General features: G+C 40.3%; 1 protein-coding gene across 4 annotated transcripts in view; it reads right to left on the bottom strand.

The window, feature by feature from the left end:
- Positions 1 to 25,586, bottom strand: part of USP8 (ubiquitin specific peptidase 8) — an 82,004-nt gene extending 56,418 nt beyond the window's left edge. For 2 of the 4 annotated variants that reach the window (XM_035259635.3, XM_078334231.1), the window contains exons 1-5: positions 25,459 to 25,586; positions 11,749 to 11,828; positions 8,737 to 8,897; positions 6,923 to 7,067; positions 1,048 to 1,133 (exon numbers count right to left, since the gene is read on the bottom strand). In XM_035259635.3, the coding sequence (XP_035115526.1) occupies positions 1,048 to 1,133; positions 6,923 to 7,067; positions 8,737 to 8,840 (335 nt within the window). In that variant the 5' untranslated portion in view covers positions 8,841 to 8,897; positions 11,749 to 11,828; positions 25,459 to 25,586. The remainder of the gene's footprint in view (positions 1 to 1,047; positions 1,134 to 6,922; positions 7,068 to 8,736; positions 8,898 to 11,748; positions 11,829 to 25,458) is intronic. The other 2 variants (XM_002753479.7, XM_009005444.5) reach the window with 1 other exon arrangement.
- Between the last annotated feature and the right edge of the window lie 314 nt (positions 25,587 to 25,900).

Here is a 25,900-nt window from a genome sequence, read left to right as displayed (position 1 = left end):
TGCCAGAAACTTACAAATATTATAACTTAGAAATATTGGACCTGAGTTCTAACAAACCAGTGTTTAACTTAACAACCTGTCATTCTAAACACTTTCAAAAATTTAAATAAAGAATATTAGTGGCAACACATGAACACTATATAAGTGATATAAAAAAATTTTAATGTTTGTCTCCCAGTTAATATAAGATTTATTTCTAAAAATTGGAATATGGCTGGGCATGGTGGCTCATGCCTATAACCCCATCACTTTGGGAGGCCAAGGTAGGCAGATCATTTGAGATCAGGAGTTCAAGACTAGCCTGGCCAACATGGTGAAACCCCCTCTCTACTAAAAATAAAAAATTAGCTGGGCATGGTAGTGGGAGCCTGTAATCCCAGCTACTTTGGAGGCTGAGGCAGGAGAACTGCTTAAACCCAGGAGGCAGAGGCTGCAGCGAGTGTCTTGGGAGCACACCACTGCACTTGAGCCTCGGCGACAAGAGCAAAACTCTTATCTCAAGGGAAAAAAATGAAATATTAGTGAATGGTCAGATATAAATGGGTAAATCCTTTTTTTTTTTTTTTTTTTTTTTTTTGAGACAGAGTCTTGCTCTGTCACCAGGCACCAGGCTGGAGTGCAGTGCAACAAGATTTGTAAATCACTGTTAAAAAGTATAAATAACATTCTTGTTATTTATGAATAAGTGCCAATAAGCAAAGCTTTCAAGAATAATATGTGTTTTCTAATTAAAAATATGTACCTGCGATCTTGGCTCACCGCAACCTCCGCCTCCCGGGTTCAAGCAATTCTCCTACCTCAGCCTCCCAAGTAGCTGGGACTACAGATGCGTGCCACCACGCCCAGCTAATTTTTATATTTTAGTAGAGACAGCGTTTCACTATGTTGGCCAGGATGGTCTCGATCTTCTGACCTTGTGATCTGCCCACCTCAGCCTCCCAAAGTGCTGGGATTATAGGCGTGAGCCACTGCGCCAGGCGGTAAATCTTAAATATTACTTTTATACTCTAAATTTACATTATTTTAAAGATTTCATAATATCTGTACCTTAATTTAAGGCTTTCAGAGAGTCTTTCAGCTTCTTCAATGGCTTTTTTGATGTTTGCAGGTCCAAGTATTGAATGGAAATAATCCTAAAATTACAGGAAAACCATCCCATATTGTTAGTACTAGGCATTGCATGTAAAACTAGTGCTAAAAGCATTACAATCATGGTGCTTATACAAAGGGAAGTTTGTTTTATTACAATTGAAGATTTTTTAAAACTTTTAACTTACATAAATGTATAATTTATTCTCCAAATGTTTCAAAAGTATGTCTTCATACTATTAGTAAGTTAAAAAGATCCAGTAGTTCATAAATTTGATTTGTAAATCACCATTAAAAAGTATAAATAACATTCTTATTATTTATAAGTGCCAACAAGCAAAGCTTTCAAGAATAAGATGTGTTTTCTAATTAAAAATATGTACTTTGATTTTTCCTCTAGTCTTACAAGTAATAATGCAAAATGTTTACAGACACAACATGGAATTTGTTTTGTTTACTTGTTCTAAACAGATATTTTTGCTTCCCCCTGTACTCTACAATAGCTACCTACATCCCAACTGGAGTCAAAACACTTTTGATACATAAAACAAGTTTTATACTTTAGGAAACTTGGACCAACTAAAAACCAAGTAATGGAAAATAAATACTTAATACTATAATCCAGCCAGGCATGGTGGCTCACAACCGTAATCCAAGCACTTTGGGAGGCTGAGGCAGGCAGATCACTTGAGGACAGGAGTTCCAAGGTCATCCTGGCCAACAAGATGAAACCCTGTGCCTACTAAACATATGAAAATCAGGTGGGTGTGGTAGTATGCCCCTGTAATCCCAGCTACTCAGGAAGCTGAGGCAGGAGAATCACTTGAACCCTGGAGACGGAAGTTGCAGTGAACTGAGATTGCACCACTGCACTCCAGACTGGGCAACAGAACAAGACTCTGTCTCAGGAAGAAGAAAAAAAAAAGTATAATCTACCTTTAAAAAATGCAAAAGGTGGCCAGGTGCAGCAGCTCATGACTGTAATCCCAGTACTTTGGGAGGCTGAGGCGGGTGGATCACAAGGACAAAAGCTTGAGACCAGCCTCCGTCTCTACTAAAACTACAAAAAATTACCCAGGTATGGTGATGCACACCTGTAGCCTCAGCTACTCGGGAGGCTGAAGCAGGAGAACTGCAGTGAGCCAAGATCGCGCCACCGCAGTCCAGCCTGGACAAAAGAGTGAGACTCAAAAAAAAAAAAAAAAAAAAAAAAAAAACAAGCAAAAGGTTTGGCATATAATTTACTAAAAAGTACAATGAAGTTGGACCCTACAATCAGAGATATTTTCAAATCAAGGTTGGTATGACTTAACAGTAGCCAGTTAAGTCAATTTAATGATTACTGCATCCAATTTGTCATAACATGTCAACATAACTTTGCAAATAGAGCCTAATAGCAGTTCATTACAAATTATAATAATCAAAATTTGTAAAAAGAAGAGTTATAGCTCAGAAGTAGTCATCTTGGCTCTCAGTTATGAAGAGCTGCAATGGTGAAGCCATATAAACATATATAACAGCCCATATAAATATATAACTTCTAGATTACTTATGATACAAATAAAGAAATATAACTTCCAAGGCAGATCAAAACTAACAGTAGGCTGGGCGCGGTGACTGACACCTGTAATCCCAGCACTTTGGAAGGCTGAGGCAGGTGGATCACCTGAGGTCAGGAGTTTAAGACCAGCCTGGCCAAGATGGCAAACCCCCGTTTCTACTAAAAATATGAAAATTAGCCAGGCGTGGTGGTCCCTGTCTGTAATCCCAGCAACTTGGGAGGCTGAGGCAGGAGAATCACTTGAACCTGGGAGGTGGAGGTTGCAGTGAGCCGAGATAGTGCTACCGCATTCCAGTCTAGGCGACAGAGTAAGACTCCATTTCAAAACAGTAACAACAAAAACTAACAGTACATATTTCATTCCCATAAGACCAGTGACCAGTAGCACAATACAACCTGGAGCATAAGAATAATTAAATTTTTCTAAAGAAAACTGCCAAGTATTTACAAACATAATTTCAGAAACCTGGACCTGAGCTCTAATCAAATATACTGGTGCTCAACAATCTATCATTCTAAACACTTTTTAAATTTCAAGAGTATGTGGTAACACAAGAACAGAATATGAGTAATATAGCAAAATATTTAATTTTTGTGTCCCAATTAACATGAGACTTATTTTTTTTCCTTTTTTTTGAGACAGAGTCTCGCTCTGTCGCCCAGGCTGGAGTGCAGTGGTGCCATCTTAGCTTACCGCAACCTCTGCTTCCCGGGTTCTTACAATTCTCCTGCCTCAGCTTCCCGAGTAGCTGGGACTACAGGAGTGTGCTGCCACGCCTGGCTAATTTTTTTTTTTAGTAGACGGGGTTTCACTATGTTCCCAGGCTGGTCTCAAACTCCTGAGCTCAGGCAATCCGCCTGCCTCGGCCTCCCAAAGTGCTGGGATTAGAGGCAGGAGCCACCGCACCTGGCTAAGACTGATTTTTAAGAACAAAGATCTGTTGATGGCCAGGCCAGGCGGCTCACACCTGTAACCCCAACACTTTGTGAGGCCAAAGTGGGTAGACAGCTTGTACCCAGAGGGTTGAGGCTTCAGTAAGCCATGATCACACCACTGTATTCCAACAGAGAAAGAGAGTGAGACACTGCCTCAAAAAAGGTCTATTAACAGTTATCATATGTCTATCTAGCCTAAAAGTAGATCATGCTGGTCGGGCATGGTGGCTCATACCTGCAATCACAGCACTTTGGGAGGCCAAGGTGGGAGGATCACGAGGTCAGGAGTTGGAGACCAGCCTGACCAACATGGTGAAACCCCATCTCTACTAAAAATATAAAAATTAGCCAGGTATGGTGGTGCGAGCCCAGCTACTCAGGAGTAAACCCAGCTACTCCAGAGGCTGAGGCAGGAGAACTGCTGGAACCCAGGAGGATGAGGTTGCAGTGAGCCGAGATCACACCACTGCACTCCAGCCTGAGCGACAGAGCAAGACCATGTCTCAAAAAAAAAAAAAAAAAGTAGATCATGCTTTGTTTGCTTTATTCTCCTACAGCCTAAATATATTAGAAGGACCCTTCACTACTTAATTCCAATAAAAGTGAACAGTTTGTTCAATACTGTATCAACTGAACGTTACAAAAATTTCAGTTAGCACACACAATGTCATGACTACTGATGTAATTCTCTTAACAGAAAACATATGTAATCATTACATTAACAGAATCATTTAACAGAAATCATAATGTGATCATTCTCAATAAAAACAAGATACAAAGTAAAACCAAAAATGCTATGACTTGTTTTGTTCTTTTTTTTTTTTTTTTTTTTGAGATGGAGTCTCACTGTGTAGCCCAGGCTGGAGTGCAGTGGTGCGATCTCAGCTCCCTGCAACCTCTGCCTCCCAGATTCAAGCAATTCCCCTGCCTCAGCCTCCCAAACAGCTGGAACTACGGATGCACACTACCATGCCTAGCTAATTTTTGTATTTTTAGTAGAGATGGGGTTTCACCATGTTGGCCAGGCTGGTCTCAAACTCCTGACCGCAAGTGATCCACCCTCCTCAGCCTCCCAAAGCAGTGGGATTACAGGGGTGACCCACTGCACCAGGCCTAAATCGCAAACATTTTCTAGTACAAAATAAGAGTGAAAAAATACAAGTTTCTAAGGAAGTTTAATGATATATATTCAGTCCCTATCTGATTGAAAGGGTAAAAACAGAAAATATCTTGTTAGTAAATTTAGCACCTCACATACTTGAAGTATACTAGAGAGGTTGGGCTATAGAAAACACAGCAAAAAACAGTTCTGCAGCTGGACGAGGTGGCTCACAGCTGTAATCCCAGCACTTTGGGAGGCCGAGGCAGGTGGATGGATCCCTTGAGCCCAGGAGTTCAAGACCAGCCTAGGCAACAGGGTAAGACCCTGCGTTTCTACAAAAAATAAAAAAATTAGCCAGGTGTGGTGGTACGTGTCTGTAGTCCCAGCTATTCTGGAGGCTGACGTGGGAGAATCAGCTGAGTCCAGAAAGTGGAAGCTGCAGTGAGCCTTGATTGTGACCACTGAACTCCAACCTGGGTGATGGAAGTGAGATTCTGTCTCAGAACAAACAAAAAATAGTTCTAAGACAGAAACAATGAAATACTCTGGACAGAGTAAATGAAAATAATCCTTTTACTGAAAAGCAGGAACTGAACTACTGAATCATATAAAATAATGGCCTAAGTTACCGGAATCTTTGCAGGGAACTTCTCAACCTGAACTTCTCTGCCTAGATACTCCCTTTGGAAGTGCAATAGAGACTCTATAGAAATGAAAAATCTCTTATCTATTTAAATGTACTCACTACCTTCTCAAGAAGATTAAAAAAAAAATCTAGCTACAAAAATATTCTCAATCTTGTCATAGAAAAAAAATAACTACTAACTTCCAAGAATAAAGAAAAAAGTAAACAAGAATGTTTAAAAAAAACAAAAAAAAACTCTGGCCAGGTGTGGTGGCTCCTGTCTGTAATCCCAGCACTTTGGGAGGCTGAGGTAGGTGGATCACCTGGGGTCAGGTTCAAGAGCAGCCTAATCAACATGGTGAAACCCCATCTCTACCAAAAATACAAAAATTACCCTGGTGTGGTGGCACACACCTGTAATCCCAGCTACTTGGGAGGCTGAGGCAGGTAAATCAATTGAACTAGGGAGGCAGAGGTTGCAATGAGCCAAGATCGCACCATTGCACTCCAGCTTGGGTGACAGAGTGAGACTTTATCTCAAAAAATTAAAAACAAAATAAAACAAAACCCTGCCACACAGACAAAACAAACAACTAACAAAGTTATCCTAATTTCAAGACTTTCAAAAATATTTACTTTAGTAAGCACTGTTTATCCTGCCTTTTAAATAATTCCACTTTAACATATTTCAAAAATTTGTTTGCATTTAGAAAGGCCTCTGTCTATTATCTACAGATACGCAGGTCCAAAAATGATAAATAATGTTTCTCCCAGGGCAGGATTAATTCAACCACTGTGGACAGATGGATGAACCTCCAAATTAAAGGGGCTCCCTCTTTCAAAGATAGATCTAAAAACCTAGTAGCTGGCCAGGCGTAGTGGCTCACCCCTGTAATCCCAGCACTTTGGAAGACCAAAGTGGGCAGATAACGAGGTCAGGAGTTTGCGACAGCCTGGCCAATATGGAGAAACCCCCAACTCTACTAAAAATACAAAAATTAGCCAGGCATGGTGGCAGGTGCGTGGGGTTCCAGCTACTCGGGAGACTGAGACAGGAGAATCACTTGAACCTGGGAGGCAGAGGTTGCAGTGAGCCAAGGTTGTGCCACTGTACTCCAGCCTGAGCAACATAGCAAGACTCTGTCTCAAAAAATATACAGTAATAAAAAAAAAAGTTGTCACATAAAAATAAGAGACTAAACCTCAAATCTTAAGAAAGTACAATAAAAGTACTATTTTAAAAAGTTGCATTTTCTCAGCTTATGCGTCGATGAAGGAAAATTAAAATTAAAATTAAAAAAACTCATATTTTCTTACTTAATGACCAAATTCAATCCTTCTACTTGACCTGGCAATAATTAACTCAGAAAAAAATTATGAATCTGTATGTTGCTGTAAACTTGTACTAATCCACAGCAAATTCACACATTACAACCATTTGTGAATAACACTGTATCTTTAGTTTGCTTTTTCTATCTACATATGAGATAGATATAATACTGCATATAATTTGAGCTAATTTCATTATTATTTAAAATTTTTAGAAAAAAATCAATAGCTCCATTATGCAAAATAACTTAGGAAATAAAAATTCAAAAATAAAAGGTACCTGCTGTTGCTTGAAATCAGGTCTTTTTTTGATAAGATTATAAACAGTCACGTATTTCATATATAGTACATAGGCCTTTTCCTCATCACGATCTAATCTGCATTCTTCTGCTGTCTTAAAGATCTTCAGGGCACTGTGCACATAGCTTAAAATTAGAGAAAAAAAATATAATTAAAGCACTTGACATCTGGGAAAAAAAATACAGGTTATATACAAAATCCACAGATAATCTTTAAGAGGGGTCCCCAACCCCAGGGCCACAGATTGGTACTGGTTCGTGGCCTGTTAGGAACCAGGCCATATACAGCATGAGGTGAGTGGTTGGTCTAGTGAGCTGTCATCTGCATTTACAGCCACTCCTCATTGTTTGCATTACCGCCTGAGCTCCGCCTCCTGTCACATCAGTGGCCAAATTAGATTCCCATAGGAGCACGAACTCTATTGTGAACTACGCATGTGAGGGATCTAGGTTGCACATTCTTTTTTTTTTTTTTTTTTTTCTGAGATAAGAGTCTAGCTTTTGTTGCCCAGGCTGGAGTGCAATGGTGCAATCTTGGCTCACTGCAACCTCCGCCTCCCAGATTCAATTTCTTCTGCCTCAGCCTCCCAAGTAGCTGAGATTACAGGCATGGGCCACCATGCCCAGCTGATTTTTATATTTTTAGTAAAGGTGTGGTTTCACCATATTGGCCAGGCTGGTCTCAAACTCCTGACCTCTGGTGATCCGCCCACCTTGGCCTCTCAAAGTGCTGGGATTACAGGAGTGAGCCACAGTGTCTGGCCAAAAGCATCTTTTTTAAAAGCCCATTTTGTCTTCAGTAATGATTTAAAATTCAATTCATTCCGGAATTTTCCATTCTTTCTTTAAAGTTTGTATCATTCTCTGGCCAGATGTGGTGGCTCACTCCTATAATCCCAGCACTTTGGAAGGCCAAGGCAGGTGGATCACTTGAGGCCATGAATTCAAGACCATCCAGGCAACACAGTAAGACCCCATCTCTCTAAGAAATTTAAGAATTAGCTGGGCATTGGGGCACAAGCATGTGGTCCTGGCTACTTGGGAGCTAGTGAGCCAAGAGGATCACTTGAACCCAGGAAGTTGAAGCTGCAGTGAGCCATGAGCATGCCACTGCATTCCTGCAAGACAGCAAGACCCTGTCTCAAAAAAAACGGGGGAGGTGAATTATCATTATTATTTGAGACAGAGTTTTGCTCTTGTTGCCCAAGGTGGAGTGCAATGGCACAATCTTGGGCTCACTGCAACCTCGGTCTCTTGGTTTCAAGAGATCCTCCTGCCTCAGCCTCCCAACTAGCTGGGATTACGGCACATGCCACCACACCCAGCTAATTTTTTGTATTTTTAGTAGAAACGGGGTTTCACTATGTTAGCCAGGCTGGTCTGGAACTCTTGACCTCAGGTGATCTGCCCACCTTGGCCTCTCAAAATGCTGGGTTTACAGGCATGAGCCATCATGCCCAGCCAAAAGGGAATTATTTTTATACTGTTTTATGAAAAGACAATGACTTGTGGCTGAATTTCTTTTTTTTAGAACCCTTATAATTCTTGCCTCTTAAACTTCTGACTTAGAGATATGTGTATGATCTTTCTGGAAAGTTGATAATATGCATATTAGCAGAATATATATGTATTATTCTATAATTGCTTTAAGACCTTCTCCAAGGAGACCTTATTTTATTCATGTGATGGTGTTATTTTTCAAATAAACTTTAAATTAACATCACCTAACTTTAATATGGAAATAAACTAAAAATTAATATTTGATTCAATCAAACTAGCAAAGGATACATCATACCTCTTAGTGCTTATCTTCTCTGGTTTAACTTCTGTCTTCTTATTGAGGTCTTTTAGTGAAGAACTGAGGTAGAGTTCTTTAGGAAGTGAAGCCACAGCAGGCATGATGAATTATCTTTTCTTTCACAATGGATGCTGTATTTCCTTAAAAGTAGTTATTTCCTGAAACAAATACAATTATACTAATTTTCCTCATTAACAATAAAACAAGGGAGCAGTTAAAAAATAAAACTCCTAAATTAACTCTTAGGGTTAATTTTTATTTAGAATATCAAGATATGCAGAATATAAGTGAACAATTTAATAATTTTAATAATTTTTTTCAAATTTTCATTAACCAATTGAATTACTTTTTGTATCATTTTGTCTTAAGAGTTGGGAATCTTACCTGTCAAAGGAACTAGTAGTAAGAATAATAGAAGCTTTTACATGTTTCTTTGGTTAAAATAGCATTAATGTCATATTAATGTCATCCTGGTAAAACACCATCTCTACTAAAAATACAAAAATTAGCTAGGCATGGCGGAGCGTGCCTATAGTCCCAGCAACTAGGGAGGCTGAGGCAGAAGAATCACTTGAACCCAGGAGGCAGAGGTTGCAGTGAGGCAAGATCATGCCAGTGCACTCCAGCCTGGTGACACAGAGAGGGTCTGTCTCAAAAAACACAAAAAACAACAACAAAAAAAGCATTAATGTATATCAGAAGTACACAAAATACTCATCTAGAAATATTTCTCTTTTTTTTTTTTTTTTTGAGACGGAGTTTCGCTCTTGTTACCCAGGCTGAAGTGCAATGGCGCGATCTCGGCTCACCACAACCTCCGCCTCCCAGGTTCAGGCAATTCTCCTGCCTCAGCCTCCTGAGTAGCTGGGATTACAGGCAGGCGCCACCATGCCCAGCTAATTTTTTGTATTTTTAGTAGAGACGGGGTTTCACCATGTTGATCAGGATGGTCTCGATCTCCTGACCTCGTAATCCACCCGCCTTGGCCTCCCAAAGTGCTGGGATTACAGGCGTGAGCCACCGCGCCCGGCCTCATATTTCTCTTTCTTATTGATGATATCTATTTATTTTTTTTTAAGTGATTTCTTCTTCTTCTTTTTTTTTTTTTTTTTAAATATGGTCTCACTCTTGTTACCCAGGTGACCACCTTGGCTCACTGCAGTCCTCCTTGGGAGCTCAAGCAATCCTCCTATCTAAGCCTCCTGAGTAGCTGGAATTAACAGGCGTTTGCCCCTAGCTAGCTTTTGTATTTTCAGTAGATATGTGGTTTTGTCATATTTGCCAGGCTGGTCTCAAAGTCCTGGTCTTAAGTGATCCACCCGCCTCAGCCTCCCACAGTGCTAGGATTACAGGCATCAGCCACCATGTCTGGCTACTTCTTTCCAATCTCTTAATCTTCATTCTATCAGTTCACTATTATTAAACAAATGGACACCAATAAACATCTAATCCTAAAAAGCTGAGTAAGATGCAACTTGGAGCAGGGGATGGGGAGGCCTCTGTTCACCAATAGAAATTTCAAAAGCACCCCAATTTGCTTTAATTCTAGTAATATTTTATATTAAATATTGATACTTTGTTATTTATTGGTACTCATCCCTTGTAATCCTCATTTTCACCTTTTTTCTATCTATACTTGCTCCAGGTATCTACAAACACATGTTGAATCAAACACTTTAATTTATACTTTCAGACTTATGCATTTAGAAACAATGATCTAATATACAAACATTTTCTACCCTTTACCATCCACCCAGGGTCCGGCATCTAAAGCTGTAGTGATGGGGAGAAAAGGTCTCTGGATCACACTATCACTCCCAAATGGATCAACTGATACCAAATATGTCCTTCTAGCGAGGTAACTGATTCCGCAACAATTCATCATCAAACCTGCTAAGAGCATCCATTAAAGAAACAGTATGCCAGAGTTCCCCTAGGTATCCTCATACTTAATAGAGACAACAGCATTGTTTCACTGTCAGTATAAATCACTAGGAGACTTAGCTTGCAAGAGCAGGCCCTGTGTTAAAAAGGGGTATTAAAGGGATATATAAGATATAGTCTCTGATTCTCCAAGGATTAACAATTTAACCAGAAAACATACCCTCCCCTCCCCACCTTCCCACCTCATCATCTCCTGTCCATCTCCTGCAATGTTGAATGAAAAACCAAGAATCTGTGCAATATGATACTCTATATAAAGTTTAAAAATCAAACTAAACTGAACAATATATTGCTTAATGATATAAATGAGGTAAAATTACAAAAAAAGACAGAAAATGGATAAATACAAAATTATATTTCTTGGGAGAGGGAGAGTTGTAACCAGAAAGACACATATAAGGAGCCTCAAGGGTACAGCAAGGTTCTATTTCTCAAATTGGGTGGTATGTGCACAGGTGATCACCTTATTATCATGCTTTATAACATATAAAAAGAACATATGTAATGTACTTAAAGTTTCAAAGAAAGAAATAACATGAACGTAACAATGCAAATGTGTGTAAAGCTATGCAACATACACAAATATGAAGCGAGTATCCAGAGAGATGTAAAAGGAAGTTATGGGTTAAACAGGCAACTAACAAAAATTACACATTTTTTAAAAATACTGATTTTAAAAAAAAGACTTAGAACATTGGGACCAGGCACAGTGGCTCACACCCGTAATCCCAGCACTTTGGGAGGCCAAGGCAGGCAAATTACTTGAGGTCAGTCATTCAAGTCCAGCCTGGCCAACACAGTGGAACCCCATATCTACTAAAAATAAAAAATTAGCTGGGCATGATCACGTATGCCTGTAATCCCATCTACTCAGGAGGCTAAGGGAGGAGAATCACTTGAACCTGGCGGGTAGAGGTTGCAGTGAGCCGAGATCACACCCCTGCACTCCAGCCTGGGTGACAGAGCAAGACTCTGTCTCAAAAAAAAAAAAAAAAAAAAAAAGCTGAGCATGGTGTCAGGCACCTGTAACCCCAGCTACTTGGGAGGCTGAGGCAGGGGACTCACTTGAACCCAGGAGGTGGAGGTTGCAGTGAGCCAATATTGTGCCTCTGTACCCCAGCCTGGGCAACAGAGTGAGACTCCATCTGAAAAACAGAACAAACATACCAACAAAGTTTTAAAAACTAATGTGGAAGAGAAAGTTGTAAACAGTAGTAATACAACATAGTACAATATCAAACTATACGGTTAAAATACTATAGTATAAGAAAAATTAAGAGAGAACATTAAGTATGACTAGAGGGATCTTATAAGTCATCATCGAAGAGACAATATTTGATCTGAGTCTGGAAAGGGGAAGATTTTTCAGAGAAATGAAGAGCAGGATGAAGAAAAGCAAGTAAAGAACATCTTTAGGAATTAGCCACTACATAGAATGAACGAGGATCTACAAGGCAGTGAAAAAATAGCCTTGGAACAGATAATGGAAGGCCTTGAATGTTACTAAAGCATTTATTTTGTTTTCTATAGGTAGCAGGGTTCTGAAGCAGGGAAGTAAATGATTGAACTTAAGAAGAGTACAAAGTTAGGCGGTGAGTGACAGGGAAAACATTAGTTATCTATTATAATGATCCTAGGGAAAGATGATGAAGGTCAGAACTAGGACAATAGAGATGGAATAGAGGAGACAGATACAAGAGACACTGCAAAGGTAGAATGACAGAACTGGGCCCAGCACAGTGGCTCAAGCCTGTAATCCCAGCACTTTGGGAGGCCAAGGCGGGTGGATTACGAGGTTAAGAGATCGAGACCATCCTGGTCAACATGGTGAAACCCCATCTCTATTAAAAATACAAAAAATTAGCTGGGCATGGTGGCACATGCCTGTAATCCCAGCTACTCAGGAGGCTGAGGCAGGAGAATTGCCTGAACCCAGGAGGCGGAGGTTGCAGTGAGCCGAGATCGCGCCATTGAACTCCAACCTGGGTAACAAGAGCAAAACTCCGTCTCAAAAAAAAAAAAAAAAAGAATGACAGGACTTAGCAAATGATTAGACACAGGAGGAAAAGTACAGGGATAAGATTACGATGTCACCAAAGATTTTAGGCAAGGGTTTCTAGGAGAAAGACTGTACTTTTTAAAAGCTTTCTTTTCTGTCCCAATTAACAGTTAAAATAAGTAATACTCTTCTGTGATAATGTCTAAAGTCCATTAAAAACCCATAGTTGTTTCTATTTTAGTAACAAAATCATGTAAGTTATACTGTCACTTAATGATGCCTAGTGTTAAAATACTTTCGGTAGTGTTTTAATTGCTATTTGAGCCTCTACAATCACACACATTTCTGCAGAAGTCAAACAGAAGGTAAAGGGTATTTTCCGCTAATCAAGTGAGAAATTCCTTGATTTATAGTAATATATATAGTAATTCCTTAGTATCTGTGTAAGAGTAGTTCCAGGACTTCCCACAAGTACCAAAAATCTGCAAATGCCCAAATCCCTGATATAAAATGGTGTAAGATTTGCAATATAACCTATATACGTCCTCCCATATACTTTAAAGTATCTCAAGATTACTTATGATACCTAATTACTTATAATACCTAATACAGTGTAAATTTTACATAAATAGTTGTTGTACTGGTTAGGGAATAATGACAAGAAAAAAGTCTGTACATGGTTCAGTACAGATGCAATTATTAAAAAAAAATACTTCCAATCTTCCATTGGTTGAATTCAGAGAAACAGAAGACTGTGTAACCAATCTAAATCTATGTGAATATAAAATGTTACATTTTTGATCAAGTCATTTTGCCATTAAAGAAATCTGAAAATAGACTGACATAAAGTATATTAGACTAGAATGACTGAATGAATTCAATTTCCTTATTTTGGCTTCAATCATTTAAAAAAATAAAAGAGCAGCAGTAACAACAAACTCATTGATACTTATACTAAAGTGTTCATTAACTACAGAAGTCAAATAATTCGAAGAATTTATTTGTTTAGATCTGGGACAAACCATAACATACAACGCATTAAAATTATCTTATGCAGCGGGTGCAGTGGCTCATGCCTGTAATCCCAGCACTTTGGGAGGCCAATGCAGGTGGATTGCTTGAGGTCGGGAGTTCAAGACCAGCCTGGCCAACATGGTGAAACCCCATCTCTACTAAAAATACAAAAAGTAGCGAGACGTGGTAGCGCACACCTGTAATCCCACCTATTCAGGAGGCTGAGGCAAGAGAATCGCTTGAACCTGGGAGACAGAGGTTGTGGTGAGCCGAGATTGCACCACTGCACTCCAGTCTGGGTAACAAGAAAGAAATTCTGTCTCAAAAAAAAAAAAAAAAAATTATCTTATGCTTCAAAAAGGATTCCAAGTAGAAAAAAAAAAAAACAACTAAGTATACGTAAGAAAAATTAACATGCTTCTAAGAACAAAAAATTCTTAAGATGTGTAAACCTGACAAAGATAAATAACTTCAGCTTTAGTCAAACAGCAGTGCTCCAAAAGTGAAACCCAAAAATGTTGAAAATGAGTTAACAATAAAGAGAACATGTTCTTTCCCTAACATCCTTCTGCTCCTTTCAAAGAGAAAGAATAGGGACTAGATGACCAGAACAACAAAGTGAAGACTGAAAGGTAAAAAGTGAGAATTGAGGTTTGCAGTCATTCAAAATGGTCCTGATTTTAAGCAGGGCTTCACACCAGCCACTGCCAAGGTTTTTGGCAATATTGAAGGGAAAGCAAAAGTTGTCTTTCTTGGTCACCCACCATCTCTCTCTATCTCTGTCCTTTAGGCAGCAACAATAAACATAAGTATCTTCTCGCTGTGTTTTTTTTTTTTTTTTTTGAGACGGAGTTTCGCTCTTGTTACCCAGGCTGGAGTGCAATGGCGTGATCTCGGCTCACCGCAACCTCCTGGGTTTAGGCAACTCTGCTGCCTCAGCCTCCTGAGTAGCTGGGATTACAGGCACGCGCCACCATGCCCAGCTAATTTTTTGTATTTTTAGTAGAGACGGGGTTTCACCATGTAGACCAGGATGGTCTCGATCTCTTGACCTCGTGATCCACCTGCCTTGGCCTCCCAAAGTGCTGGGATTACAGGCTTGAGCCACCGCGCCCGGCCCTCACATTTTTTTTTTTTTGAGACAGAGTCTCGTTCTGTCACCCAGGCTGGAATACCGTGGCACGATCTCAGCTCACTGCAACCTCCATCTCCCAGTTTCAAATGATTCTTGTGCCTCAGCCTCCTGAGTAGCTAGGACTACTGGCACATGCCACCTAACTAATTTTTTTTGTATTTTTAGTAGAGACGAAGTTTTACCGTGTTAGCCAGGATGGTCTCAATCTCCTGACCTTGTAATCTACCTGCCTCGGCCTCCCAAAGTGCTGGGATTACAGGTGTGAGCCACCATGCCGTGCTGTGCCTGATGAAATAACATTTTAAAGTAATCCTCAAGTATTAAGAAGGCTCAACCCGCTCAAGATTTAATCACTGCTAGAATGTATGGAATTTGCTGCGTAACTACTATGTCTCTAGCACTGTACTGAAGGCTTGAGGGCAGTGTTTTTAAAATCCATTAGAAGGTCATGATCAGCATTAAAAAAAAAATAGCAAACATCAGATTATGTCACACAAAGGTTAGGTACTTCTTCATAAAATTGTTTCTATTATGTACATGTGTATAAGATGTAACACTGGATGAAAATGTAAAACCTATTTCTTAATATAGGTAACAATTTTTAAAAACTGTCAAAGTCTCACACTACAGGAATTAACTCCAAGTATGGTCCAACACCAGTGCTGATTGAGGAACTGTTATCAGTTTGTGATAAAATAAGAAGTTTGTGACAGAATGTAAATCAATTAAGCACACTGACCTTTTTACAGTAGCAAGACTTTCTCCATGAAAAAAGCAGTGCACTGACTGGGCGTGGTGCCTCACAACTGTAATTCCAGCCCTCTGGGAGGCTAAGGCGGGAGGACTGCTTGAGCCCAGGAGTTCAAAAACAGATACTTATGTTGAGTATTGTTGCTGCTTAAAGGACAGAGATAGAAAAGACAGAAAGAGATAGTGGGTGGCCCCCAAAGAGGGCAACAAGTGAGACAAAAAATTTTACAAAAAATTAAAAAATTAGCTGGGCATAGTAGCGCACACCTGAGGTCCCAGCTACAAAAAGAAACTTAAGTTCCACCTCTTCCATCCTGTATGGTCCCAGTTCTTGGAGTTTGTTTCTTCATGTGAATCTTACAGTGCTTGTGATCTATATCATTCCATCAATATAGCAATGGGACCAACATACAATTACTACAGGCTTTAAAATCCTCATTCACATGCAGAGCTCATGATGATGTAATGAGACAGAGAGAAATTGGCCTTGATGGATAGAATTTAGCTAAGAACAGGGTAAAAGGGAAGGGCTTGGTGGCTCAAGTCTATAATCCCAGCACCTTGGGAGGCTGAGGCCAGTGGATCAGGAGTTGAAGACCTGCCTGGCCAACATGGTGAAACCATATCTCTACCAAAAATACAAAAATTAACTGGGCGTGGTATCAGGTACCTGTAATCCCAGCCACTTAGGAGGCTGAGACAGGAGAATCACTTGAACCTGGGAGGCAGAGGTTGCAGTAAGCCAAGATCTTGCCACTGCACTCCAGCCTGAGGAACAAGAGTGAAATTCCATATCCAAAAAAAAAAAAAAAGAACAGGGTAAGAAAGGACCTGTGGCTGGGCACAGAGGCTCATACTTGTAATCTGGGCACTTTGAGAGGCTGAGGCAGGAGGATCACCTGAGGTTGGGAGTTCAAGACCAGCAAGGAGAAACCTGTTTCTACTAAAAACACAAATTAGCTGGGCGTGGTCATGAACGCCTGTAAATTCCACCTACTCGGGAGGCTGAGGCAGGAGAATCTCTTGAACCAGGGGTGGAGGTGGCAGTGAGTAGAGATCGCACCACTCCACTACAGCCTGGGCAACAAGAGCAAAACACCGTCTCAAAAAAAAAAAAAAAAAGAAAAAGGAAGGAGGACATTTCAGAAGAGCGAAACATCATGAAGAAGGATACACTATGAGAAATTAGTGAGAGAGAAAAAATGAGAATAATAAGGAATGTTACAGAGGTTACTAGGAAATAATCAGTTAGACAGAGGGAAAATGCTAACATGTCTTTGGATCCCAGGCACCTGTCTCAGTAGTCCTCACATAGTCACCACCTTGTTTCTCCCTGTCAGCTGAATTCAAGTAACAGAAAAATAATAAATGTTGGCTAACAAGAATAACTAAATTACATTATGTAAGAGATGGAGTCACATTACGGAAGACTTTTGAAGCCATCCAGAATTTTTTGTATTTGATTGAGCAGGCAATAAAAGCCAGTTCTTGATGGAAGAAACAGTATCTTGGGATCGCCAAATTAGGGAGACGTAAGATTGAAAGGAGATGAGAACCAGGGAATGACACTATGGAAAAGAGTAATGAGAAGGTCACTGAAGAAAACACAAAATGGCATAAACATGCTTTGGTAACTGATTGATTGAAACAGAGTATTTTCTCTTGCTTACATCCACATCCACATCCACACCCACACCAACCCACCACCCACACAAACATACAGGCACTCACATACTACCCTGCAAAATATGAAGAGCAGTAGTGCTATTAACGAAAGAATAAATGCTGCAGTTTAAAACTGATCAGTTTACAGCAGCATGTCTCAACCTTGCTGTCACTTACATTTTGGACCAAATAAACATTTCTGTGAGGGGCTGCTCTGTGCAATGCGCACTGGAAGATGTTTAGCAACATCCCTAGGCCTGTATCCACTAAATGCCAGTTTACTATCATCCTTCCCTTCCATTTATAATAACCAAAAATGTCTACAGTCACTGCCAAATGTGTCCTGGAAGGCAAAATTAGCCCAAAATAAGAACCACCTGTTTACAGCAAAGTAGGCAATTCAATGTGGACAATGCTGAGTGTATGCTAAAGGAACATCTAAAGATGTAAATATTAACTAGAAATTAGTTATATGGGAGAGCAGACAAATATTAAACGTTTACCAACTAAGACGGCATCAATGTTGACTTTGATAATCCCTATTGTTTTGGAAGATTATGAAGTATTGACACCAAAATTCTACGTTATCTAGGATTTGGGGAACTGCTGCGCAATATAGTGAGATCTCATCACTACCAAAAAAAAAATTAACAGGGCATGGTGGCATATGCCTGTGGTCCCAGCTTCTTGGGAGGTTGAAGCAGGAGAATCACTTGAGCTTGAGAGTTTGGGCTTGCAGCAAACCATGATTACACCACTGCACGCCAGCATAAGCAATAGAGGGAGACCCTGTCTCAAAAATACAAAATTCCTATTTTCTTCACTTTTATGTACATTTTTAAACTTCTATAATAGCTTTTAAAACACAGACATTATTTATACTAGTAACTAAAATCAGGAGGATGAATCACCAAGGAAATGAGTTCTTGTTTCCTTACAGCTGAAAAGTTAACTTGAGGACCCAAAATTGGGGAAGTCTAAATGAAGAAAAGGTCAGAAAAGGAAGCAGGAGTCATTAGAATAAAGAAAAACCAGGAAAGTATAACATCATGGAAACCAAAGAAAAAAATATTCCAAGAAACTTCAGTTCTTAGAATGCCACGAGAAAAAAAAAAAAGTAAAATAACTAGCCCTAGTTTTTTTTTTCTTTTTTTTTGAGATGAAGTCTTACTCTGTCATACCGGCTGGAGTGCAGTGGCGCGATCTCAGCTCACCACAACTTCCGCCTCCCAGGTTCAAGCGATTCTCTTGCCTTAAGCCTCCTGAGTAGCTCAACTAGCCCTAGTTCTAAAGAGTGACTGTCTAAACCAGCTTCAATTAGGTAAACAACAGATACCTACTATACACAAGGTGCAGTATTGTGATACAGGGGATGCTAAAAAAAAACACACCTCTTAATAAAGTTGCTGCCTCTAAAAATGAAAGAGAAATAAATAATGGTAACAAAGTTATTGGAAACAGATGTTCGGTGCCACAAGAAAAATTAGCACTAAGACAAAGGATCTCTAAACAAAGCAACTTTTACTTCCTGGACTGCAGGATGGGTACTCTCACTAGTCATCTTGCCAAGGGTACAGTAAATAAAAGAAAAGCAGACATATTTATCCCTTACGCATTTGAGGTTGTCCTTACTGAATCATGGACAACTGTGTCTGCTGTGTCTGATCTTCGATGCCTGGAGCCAGACCTTACATTTTTTTTTGTTTTTTTTTGAGATGGAGTTTCGCTCTTGTTACCCAGGCCGGAGTGCAATGGCGCGATCTCAGCTTACCGCAACCTCCACCTCCTGGGTTCAGGCAATTCTCCTGCCTCAGCCTCCTGAGTAGCTGGGATTACAGGCACGCACCACCATGCCCAGCTAATTTTTCATATTTTTAGTAGAGACGGGGTTTCACCATGTTGACCAGGATGGTCTCGATCTCTTGACCCCGTGATCCACCCGCCTCGGCCTCCCAAAGTGCTGGGATTACAGGCTTGAGCCACCGCGCCTGGCCCAGACCTTACAATTTAAACTAAAACCCGACTGGCTAACAACCTAAAGCTTTTGTAAACAGGTAAAAGCAATGGCAAACTGGGACACGCTGTGAGCATGTCCAGCACAGATATCTTGGTTAAAGTACAAGAACGTAAAATGTACTACATGCCTATTAGCATGGCATGTCTAACATCTACATAGGATAGGGCCTAACAGAGTTATTAGCACACTTACGATTTACTGTTTAACAATAAAGGAAACTTTAAAGAGAAACTTTTTACTTCCCATAAATTAAAGTATGGCTTAGTGCTGTAATACAGTCACTAGCAAACCAGGCCAATGTCCGTTCATTTTATTAAGGACGATTCCCAGAAACTAACAAAAAGGTAACTGTTTTCCAGAATAGATGTCTATCTACATTTATAACTTTAATCCGTTGCTTGTATCTTCTACCTCATTGTTTAATTTTTTAACAGATGCAAAATTGTTAAGTAGGGAGCCAGATCATACTTAGCATGTACCAAAAACATAGTTCTCAATCTTAGCTGTATGTTAGAATCAGTTACCTAGATTCAGGGGAATCTAGTGTTTAAAAAAAAAAAAAGAATCAGTTACCTAGGGAACTTTAAAAAAATATTGATGCTCAAATCTCAACTCCTAAACAATTAAATCAGAATCTCTAGGGATGGGACATCCCTAGATGAAAATAAATAGATACCTGTATATATCTATTAGGGATAGATATATACAGGTATCTACTTATTTTCTTATTCATATATTTTAAAAAAAGATAGATTCTCACTATGTTGCCCAGGCTAGTCTCAAACTCTTGGGCTCAAGGGATCCTCCTCCCTCAGTCTCCAAAGCGCTGGGATTACAGGCATGAGCCAACCTCGCCTCACCCACATAGGTATTTTTAAAAAGCTTCGCAAATTAATTCTAACATGCAGTCAAGAGTGGGAACCATGAACATAAGAATGAGTATAAACATGCTGCTAGAAGCAAGAAAGTAATATGAATATGAAGGCAACAATTTGTTTCCAGCTGAATTCAGCATCTTAAATCAATCAACCTACCAAAATTTTTCAAAATCATTCTCATGTTTACAATTCTGTGATTGAGAAATTAAAATAACACCTCCAGGATTCTTATACCCATAACTTCATTTTGAAATTGGTATTATAATGTGTAATTATTTCATTACACTCTATTAAAAAGACAGGCAGGTTCACATCATTATTGGTACGTTTCAGAATTTAGTGCGGTAGTCCCCCCTTACCCACGGTTTCACTTTCCATGGTTTCAGCTACTTGCAGTCAACCAGTCCAAAAATACTAAATAAAAAACTCCAGAAATAATTCATAAGTTTTAAATTGTGCACCACTGGCTGGGACAGTGGCTCACACCTGTAATTCCAGCACTTTGGGAGGCTGAGGTGGGTGGATCACGAGGTCAGGAGCTCAAGTCCAGCCTGACTGTCATGGTGAAACCTCATCTCTACTAAAAATGCAAAAATTAGCTGGGCGTGGTGGCACACACCTGTAATCCCAGCTACTCAGGAGGCTGAGGCAGGAGAATCACTTGAACCTGGGAGGCGGAGGTTGTGGTGAGCCAAGATCTCGCCACTGCACTCTAGCCAGGGCAACAGAGCAAAACTCCATCTCGAAAATAAATAAATAAAATAAAATAAATTATGTACCATCTCACTTCGCCCGGCCTGTGACATGAATCAACCCTTTGTCCAGTGTATCCACACTGTAGATGCTACCTGCCTGTTAATCACTAAGCAGCCGTCTCAGTTAACAGTATGACTACAGCTGTATTACAGTGCTTATGTTCAAGTAACCCTCAATTTACTTAATAATGGCTTCAAAGTGTAAAAGCAGAGATTCACATATGCCAAAGAGAAGCTGTAAACTGCTTCCTTTAGGCAAAAAGGTGAAAGTTCTTGACTTAATAAGAAAAAACTCATGCTGAGGTTGCTAAGATTTACGGTAAGAATCTTTCATCTGCAAAATTCTGAAGGAAAAAGAAATTTGTGCTAGTTTTGCTGTCACACCTCAAGTTCCAAAAGTTATGGCCACAGGGCATGATAACCTTTATTACAGTATATTGTTGTAATTATTCTATTTTATTATTATTGTTGCTAATCTCTTGTGTATAATTTATAAATTAAACCTTATCATATAAATGTATAAATAGGGAAAACATAGTATATATAGGGTTCAGTACTATCTGTAGTTTTAGGCAATCATTGGAGGTCTTGAAACAGATTCCCTGCAGATAAGGAAAGACTGCTATATTATTAAAAACTAAATTGTAGGCTGGCGCAGTGGCTCACGCCTATAATCTCAGCACTTTGGGAGGCAGAGGCAGACGGACTGACTGAGCTCAGGAGTTGGTGACCAGTCTGGGCAACATGGTGAAACCCTGTCTCTACTAAATTACAAAATATCTGCCATCAAGAGGACTCGGAAAATAAAAAAAAATAAAAATAAAAAAAATTAGCTGGATGTGGCGGCATGTGCCTATCTATAGTCCCGGCTGCTCGGGAGGCTGAGGCAGGAGAACTGCTTGAACCCAGTAGGAAGAGGTTGCAGTGAGCCGACATCACGCCACTGCACTCTAGCCTGGGCAACAGAAGAAGAGACTCCATCTCAAAAAAACAAAACAAAACAAACTACATTGCAATGTGTTAGTCAAAAGAGACAAGGTTTAGTTAAGCCTTATTCACTACATGAGAACTGCTTTACTTGAATTAGTATGGTATTAGCCACATGTGCTGCTGTGTGCCTGCAGTCCTAACTATGCAGGAGGCTGAGGTGGGAGGATCACTTGAGCCCAAGAGGCAGAGGTTACAGTGTGCCAATATCATGCCACTGCACTCCAGCCTAGGCGACAGAGCAAGACCTTGTCTAAATTAATTTAAAAAAAAAAAAAGGCCCGGCGAGGTAGCTCACAGCTATAATCCAAGCACTTCAGGAGGCTGAGGTGGGCAAATCACCTGAGGTCAATAGTCAGAGACCAGCCTGGCCAACATGGCAAAATCCCATGTCTACTAAAATACAAAAATTAGCTGAGCATGGTGGCAGGCATCTGAAGTCCCAGCTAGGGAGGTTGAGGAAGGAGAATCTCTTGAACCCCAGGAGGAGGAGATTGCATTGAGCCAAGATCACACCACTGCCCTCCAGCCTGGGCAACAGGCTACATCTCAAAAAAAAAAAATTAGTGTGGCTATAAATGTAGACTCCCATACATTTAATATTTCATCAATTAGTACTAATAAATTTATAACGGACCTGTTGTAGGCCTTCTTTTCCATTTATTAATCATATGACTTTGAATAAATTCCATAAATCACTCCCAACTCCACCACCACCACTCTTCAGTTTACTTTCATCTGCAAAATGAAATAGGAATGATTTATCTGCTACTATAAGGATACCACAGGTATCAAGCGAAAAAATGTACAAAAACATGCTCTGAAGACTGTAATATGCCATTAAGACATAAAGCATTATGGTTGCCAGGCGCGGTGGCTCACGCCTGTAATCCAAGCACTTTGAGAGGCCGAGGTGGGTGGATCACAAGGTCAAGAGATCAAGACCATCCTGGTCAACATGGTGAAACCCCCTCTCTACTAAAAATACAAAAAATTAGCTGGGCATGGTGGTGTGTGCCTGTAATCCCAGCTACTCAGGAGGCTGAGGCAGGAGAATTGCCTGAACCCAGGAGGTGGAGGTTGCGGTGAGCCAAGATCACGCCATTGCACTCCAGCCTGGGTGACAAGAGTGAAACTCTGTCTCAAAAAAAAAAAAAAAAAAACATTATGGTTAAAGAAATTGGAAGTGTACCTTATTCTGCATCTGCTATATAAATGCAAACTAGAGTCCAACACAACTTTGCCATCAAAATTATAGTAGGCAAAGGAGGGCCATGAATTCTTTGACATTTTTCCCTTCAAAGGTAAGGGCTGGACACTGGTCTTTCACTGCTCTAACCAACAGAGTATGTTGGAAGTAATGTTGTGTCAATTTCTGGTCCAGGCTTTTTTGCGAGACTGTCAGCTTCTACTTCCTCCCTCTTCGAACATGTATTCTTTGAACCTAGCCGCCATACTGTTAGAAGTTCAAGTCAAGTGAAGAGTCTATGTGTAGGCATTCCAGTTGACATGTCCAGCTGAACTCCTAGCCAACATCAACTGCCTTCACATGAATGAGCCACTTTGGATGTCCAGCCCAGTGAGCTCTCAGATGACTCTAAACTCAGCTGCTTATCTGAATACAAATGCATTAAACTCTAGGTGAGAACCACTTAGCTAAGTCCAGGCAAGCCAGAGAAACATGAGAGACACTACAGTTTAAAGCCACTATATCTGGAGTGATTTGTTACACAGCAATAGGTAACTGGGACAAGGCATTTTTTTAATGTTTCCTTAATTATATCTAATTTTATTAGCAACACATACTTGAAGACTTTTTTTCCTTTCACTTCTATAAATGAGTATATTTTCACATAGAAAAGTTCATAATAAAGTATAATGTTAGACGTATGAAAAAAATTGATGTACTGGCTTTATTTTCCAACTGTCTTATCCAAAAGTCATTATGATTCTTTTCCATTATGTCCACATTTTTTATTTTTATTCTCTGACAGAGATTTGCTCCTGTCACCCAGGATGGAGTGCAATGGTGTAACCTCAGTTCACTGCAATCTCTGCCTCCTGGATTCAAGAGATTCTCCAGCCTCAGCCTCCCAATTAGCTAGGATTACAGGCATGTGCCACCACACCCAGCTAATTTTTTATTTTTAGTAGAAACGCAATTTCGCTATGTTGGCCAGTCTCAAACTCCTGACCTCAGGTGATCTGTCCAAGTGCAGGCATTACAGGCGTGCGCCACCACACCCAGCCATGTCCACGTTAATAAACAAATGTCCATAATGACTAATAAAGTTCAAGTAAATATATTAAAAAATGAAATGCTAAAAAAGGCACCTTTAAAACATTGTTAGTTTTTCTTATACATTGTTTTGTAAAAAAAAAAAACATGTATGTGTGCAAAATTTCATTAATGACAGGTGTACTTTTTTTTTTACTACTACAGGATCTTTACTAATATTAAAGATGCATCCAATGTGTCACAAGAAAAGGAATACATATTTCAAGGCAGCCATATCAACATGATAAAGACATAATACAACCGATATTATGTCTTACTTATTGGTCCAGGAATATGTTGTAATGAGAAACTACCCAAATCCATCATGAATGACGTTCACCCAACGAATCTTAAACAGAATCGGCTGAAATGTAAAATCTGCTGAAATGTAAAATCTGCTTACAAAGCAAAGCCGCAGCAGAACAAGCCTAAAACAGGAATACTTCCTTAAGAAATACCACTTGGCATTTTTAATAGCTGCAGCAGGATATTAACAAAACTAAGGATACTTTGCAGATTCAGTAAAGGTAACATCCTTTAGATATAAATCCCTTTCATCTGAAACCCTCAGATCTCTTAACAAATACTAAATTCCTTAGGCTCTGCAACACCTCCGTGTCAGGTAAATATTTTGTTAGTGATTAAGTGACTTGCTCAAGGTCACAGAATGAACCGGAGGCAAGAAATAAACCCAGGAGGGTGATCTGTAGCTTTATATATATATGCTTATCACTGCAAGTAAGGATTCTGATAATTTCCAAGGTGGAGTGCCAGTAAAATTAACTCGTCCCACAACTCTAGGATGGAAGGCACTTTTTAGGGGGGTGAAAAAAGCTTCTACAGTTTTAATTCTGATAAGCTTATAAGGTCTTTAAACTCATACTTGAACTTCACTAAAATCAAGTGTGACTAGGGAAGAGAAGAAAACTGGGAAACAGTTTGAGGAGCTGTAGTAAGGCCTGGGATTGTAGGCAGATCGCAGAAAATTTTTAAAACGGAAGCAGGGGGAAAGAGGTCAAAGTCGGGTCTAAGTGTCCAAGAGAAGGGAAGAATGGTCAAAGCCACCTTTTAAAACCGAAAAACCACACGAAACTCGCTGGGCAACCCCAGGTGAGTCACGTAAAAGACTCAAGGTTGGGCCCTTCCTCTTCACAAGCCGGTTCTACCTTTTGGAGTTGTCCCACCCCTCTCCGAGGACAGGGCTTGTCTCCCAGGTGACCAGCAGCTGGTAGGAGACGGGGTTCGCAGCGGACGACTTCCCAGAGAACAGATACCAGGGCCCAAGACTCGCACTCACCGAGGCGCCAGGCGCGCTTCACTAACGCCAGCCTTCTTGCCAGAGGCCCATCTCCCAAGAACTCAAGGGAGAATTAGCCTCGGCTACCCGGACGGAAGCCAGCCCAGCTCATCCCCTTTTCCCGATTTGCATTGCGTGGCGACGCGTCGCGTCTCCAGACGTCACGGCAGGGGCGGGGCTTCGCGTGCGCTCTCTTGAGACTCTATTTACACCGCCCTGTCCCTTTCGGTGAGGACTGCGCGCAGGGGCCAGGGAGGATTGAGGAGGATGTTTTGGGTGGGCGGTAGTGGCAGGGGCGGGGTTTCTCTGAACCAGGTCACGTTAGTTGGCCGATATCTTACTCTCCGCACCGCACCCTGCATTTCTCGGTTAAAAGCTGGCGGCAGCCAAGCAACCCTGGTGTCGCTTCGCATCCTAGGCCTTGTTGTGGAAGAAGCGAGGT

This window comes from Callithrix jacchus, chromosome 8 (assembly GCF_049354715.1).
Source record: "Callithrix jacchus isolate 240 chromosome 8, calJac240_pri, whole genome shotgun sequence".
Lineage (NCBI taxonomy): Eukaryota > Metazoa > Chordata > Mammalia > Primates > Cebidae > Callithrix > Callithrix jacchus.
The sequence above is the reverse complement of the archived record's forward strand: the minus strand, read 5'-3'. Positions and strand labels throughout refer to the sequence as shown.